The 4,733-nt window shown below is 42.1% G+C and overlaps 1 protein-coding gene across 1 annotated transcript; it reads right to left on the bottom strand.

The window, feature by feature from the left end:
• Positions 1–600: 600 nt before the first annotated feature.
• Positions 601–1,880, bottom strand: LOC149966196 (uncharacterized). The gene is made up of 2 exons (XM_090171062.1): positions 1,873–1,880; positions 601–1,813 (listed from the first exon to the last, which is right to left on the bottom strand). The coding sequence occupies exons 1-2, from the start codon at positions 1,873–1,875 to the stop codon at positions 1,232–1,234; spliced, it is 585 nt and encodes a 194-aa protein (XP_090027188.1). The 5' UTR covers positions 1,876–1,880; the 3' UTR covers positions 601–1,231.
• Positions 1,881–4,733: the final 2,853 nt, after the last annotated feature.

Below are 4,733 nucleotides of genomic sequence, written 5' to 3'. Positions count from 1 at the left end.
AAAGGATTCTGGTGGAATTTTCCGGTAACGTGATAGGTTGAACAAAACACGCATTTTTCGGGTGCTCAATTTTGCAGTAATGACATTTCAAATCGCATACGTGCTCGCCTTCAAACTCTTTCCCGCAAGTTAGGCAACGTTTGAGTTTGTCGCACGTGCCTAATTCTATATGCTTTTGGAAGCACGTATTCCCCGAAAAATATCTAAAGCAGTTGGCGCAACGTTGACTAGTTTCGGTATGAGAAACATTCGTGTCGAGACACCGCTTACAGCTAACGCCCCCCTCGCAATTGTGCTGTTTTTTTACTTTGACATTCGTAAAAACTTTCAAACAAAATGGACAGTACCCTATTCCCCCGAACATGGCGGCGTAAAACCTCACTACGTGAACGTGGTTTCCTAATTTAAGGAGAAAGATTTGTTTGGGTTGAAAGTGACCTAAATAAATGGGGTCAAAATTGGAATCGGAATCGAGTAGGATAATTTGATAATCGGGCAAGACATTTTGGAATTTAGGAATGTCTTTTATTTCAACAGGACCTGGGGGAACTTTTGATAATCTGTGTAACGCTAAGGCCGCTTTTTTTTTGTTTTGGATGGTCGACATTACGAATGTACTTTAGATCATAGCTATTAAAATTTTTGGATTGCCCTTTATTTTTTAATTCTTGGTAGTCAGCGAGGCACTGTCCTACCGCTACAGCCCTCGCAAAACACAGATTATCAGAATTGCGAATTGGAATAAAGGTATTGCCCTGTTCAATGTAATTTTCTAAGCACTCAATAGTCCTGTTACGAATACTTTTTCGACTACCACTCATATTGGTGTCTTGCAGAAGAATTATGTCGAATTTTAGGGGGGCCTCAAAGTATAAATTTTTATGGGACTGGGCTACCTGCTCGATACCGCTTAAAATTCTATCGGCCGTCAACTCGTTTAGGTTCATAAATTGGAAATTAATGGGCTCTTCGAGTTCGTCCGAACTGACCGCTATTCTGATACGACTATAACCCTGATTTTCATCGCTAATTTCGTTTAATAGGGATTGGAAAATTTCGTTTAATTGGGTTTCTATTCGCGCGTGGTTGAGATCGTCCAAGTTTTTAAACTCGCACTTGAATTCTAAAGTTTTACATTTGTATTTTTTGGAAGTCCGAGAGATAATTTTAGTAACCGAATAATAGTTCTCAGGTCGAAACCTGGTGCTTAAATCGAGAGGGGCTTCTTGAGTCATTGTAATTTACGAATTTCGTCGTAGCGTAGAGTCACTTCCCTCAATAACCGCAGGACGTCGTGAATGTCTCTTCTTCCGTATAGGGTCAGCGATTTTACAAATGAGGAACCAGAATTTTTGGTCAAGCAAGTGTGACCGGTGGCCTGGCTATGGCGAATTTCTAATTTATCACCCTCAATTAGGTAAACGGCGTCTAGGTCCTTGACGTCTTCTAAGGCTGCTTTAAGCTGGGGTCCTGATTCTAGTTTAACGCATACACCCTGTTTAGTCGGTTGCGGAAGACTGGATGCTACGTGCGTGGCGTAACGCCTTATATCTATATATATTTTTTGGTCAAAGGTCGTTATTTTAACGCCCAAATCTCCGAGCTCGGAGAATTCTAATACAATATCGTGCCAAGTGGTATTCTTTGTTAATTTTTCTATGTCTTGGTTAGCCCCTTTCCCCGCGAATAATTGTCGAGGTTTATTTTTTTTAATTACTTCGCCGACTTTTGATTTTCTAGCGTATACTTCGGGCAACTTCACTGGTGCTGTTGGGGGAGTGTCATAATCGAGCTTAATGTCGTCTCGGGCTGCCTAAGACATATAGAGATTAAAAACCAATCTCGCTTAAAAAATTTCAAAAACATAATTACCATCTTGCTGATCTTCTTGAGTCGTCGGGGGAGAGTGAGGGCGGTGTTCGTCGCTTCTGCTAAATTGACCGTTGCGCGGTTTCTTTTATACTCGCAAGGTAAGGGGGGGGGGGGAAAGAACAAAATAATCGCGTGACAGTCCTATTGTCAATTTGTCAAAATGATTAATTACTTAACGAAAGCGGAATGAACCGGTTCTACCATGACTATGCGAAAGGATTGTTCACTAACGCATTTCCAGCGCGACTCAATTTAATTCGATGACATAATTAATAGGTTTTTCTCTCGGTATTGTCACTAAAGGTATTTGCGCCGCTAAGTTATTTCTACACCTGCTCGTAATCAATCAAACCTGTCACCACTTTAACAATGCCCGAGTATAGCGAGCCTGGGAATTCCTTTAAAGGAGTACTGACCCCTTTTCGCGCCAAAATACCAACCAATCAGCGCCATTTTGAATAATTTCGCGCCAGCCAATTAGCGCGCAGTACACGCGCGTAGTAACCACGTGTTTCCCGCGCCGCGTAGTTACGCGCCAGCCAATCAGCGCGCAGGTAACCACGTGCTCCCCGCGCCAGCCAATCAGCGCGCGCCACTCTGCGGAGGTCAATGACCTTCGGTGACTTACCCCGAGGAAAATGCCGACCCCCCCGCGCCACCTGTGACCTAGTTTAGGGAGGGGGGGGGGAAGGAAGCGGGGATTTCCGTTGCCGACCCCCTTTCTACCTCTACATGGAAAACTGGCAAAGATGGTAGCTTCTCCTACTCACAGTAACGTTTGTCTCCCTAAATATTTCGGGCTCATCCTTAAATTTCTCGCAACGTTTGTCTCCCCAAATATCGCCCTCTTACTTGTAATCACTGTAACGTTTGTCTCCCTAAATATTTCGGGCTCATCCTTAAATTTCTCGCAACGTTTGTCTCCCCAAATATCGCGCTCATTCTTGGAATCACTGTAACGTTTTTCTCCCTAAATATTTCGGGCTCATCCTTAAATTTCTCGCAACGTTTGTCTCCCCAAATATCGCCCTCTTACTTGTAATCACTGTAACGTTTGTCTCCCTAAATATTTCGGGCTCATCCTCAAATTTCTCGCAACGTATGTCTCCCCAAATATCGCGCTAATACTTGAAATTACTGTAACGTTTGTCTCCCTAAATATTTCGGGCTCATCCTTAAATTTCTCGCAAAGTTTGTCTCCCCAAATATCGCGCTCATACTTGAAATCACTGTAACGTTTGTCTCCCTAAATATTTCGGGCTCATCCTTCAATTTCTCGCAACATTTGTCTCCCCAAATATCGCGCACATTCTTGGAATCACTGTAACGTTTTTCTCCCTAAATATTTCGGGCTCATCCTTTAATTTCTCACAACGTTTGTCTCCCCAAATATCGCCCTCTTACTTGTAATCACTGTAACGTTTGTCTCCCTAAATATTTCAGGCTCATCCTTAAATTTCTCGCAACGTTTGTCTCCCCAAATATCGCGCTCATACTTGAAATCACTGTAACGTTTGTCTCCCTAAATATTTCGGGCTCATCCTTAAATTTCTCGCAACGTTTGTCTCCCCAAATATCGCCCTCTTACTTGTTATCACTGTAACGTTTGTCTCCCTAAATATTTCGGGCTCATCCTTAAATTTCTCGCAACGTTTGTCTCCGCAAATATCACGCTCATTCTTGGAATCACTGTAACGTTTTTCTCCCTAAATATTTCGGGCTCATCCTTAAATTTCTCGCAACGTTTGTCTCCCCAAATATCGCCCTCTTACTTGTAATCACTGTAACGTTTGTCTCCCTAAATATTTCGGGCTCATCCTTAAATTTCTCGCAACGTTTGTCTCCCCAAATATCGCGCTCATACTTGAAATCACTGTAACGTTTGTCTCCCTAAATATTTCGGGCTCATCCTTCAATTTATCGCAACGTTTGTCTCCCTAAATATTTCGGGCTCATCCTTCAATTTATCGCAACGTTTGTCTCCGCAAATATCGCGCTCATTCTTGGAATCACAGTAACGTTTTTCTCCCTAAATAATTCGGGCTCATCCTTAAATTTCTCGCAACGTTTGTCTCCCCAAATATCGCGCTCATTCTTGAAATCACGGTAACTTTTGTTTCCATAAATATTTCGAGCTCATATTTATATGTATCACAACGTTTGTCTCCCCAAATATCGCGCTCATACATCAAATCACTGTAACGTTTGTCTCCCCAAATATCGTGATCATCCTTGAAATCACTGTAAAGTTTGTCTCCCCAAATATCGCCCTCTTACTTGTAATCACTGTAACGTTTGTCTCCCTAAATATTTCGGGCTCATCCTTAAATTTCTCGCAACGTTTGTCTCCCCAAATATCGCCCTCTTACTTGTAATCACTGTAACGTTTGTCTCCCTAAATATTTCGGGCTCATCCTTAAATTTTTCGCAACGTTTGTCTCCCCAAATATCGCCCTCTTACTTGTAATCACTGTAACGTTTGTCTCCCTAAATATTTCGGGCTCATCCTTAAATTTCTCGCAACGTTTGTCTCCCCAAATATCGCGCTCATACTTGAAATCACTGTAACGTTTGTCTCGCTAAATATTTCTGGCTCGTCCTTAAATTTATCGCGACGTTTGTCTCCCCAAATATCAAGCTCATACTTCAAATCACTGTAACGTTTGTCTCCCCAAATATCGCGCTCATACTTCAAATCACTGTAACGTTTGTCTCCCCAAATATCGTGATCATCCTTGAAATCACTGTAACGTTTGTCTCCCCAAATATCGTGATCATCCTTGAAATAACTGTAACGTTTGTCTCCCCAAATATCGCGCTCATACTTGAAATCACTGTAACGTTTGTCTCCCTAAATATTT

This window comes from Leiobunum rupestre, chromosome 1, assembly GCF_980474605.1.
Source record: "Leiobunum rupestre chromosome 1, qqLeiRupe1.1.hap1, whole genome shotgun sequence".
In the NCBI taxonomy this organism is placed as follows: domain Eukaryota; kingdom Metazoa; phylum Arthropoda; class Arachnida; order Opiliones; family Sclerosomatidae; genus Leiobunum; species Leiobunum rupestre.
The sequence above is the reverse complement of the archived record's forward strand: the minus strand, read 5'-3'. Positions and strand labels throughout refer to the sequence as shown.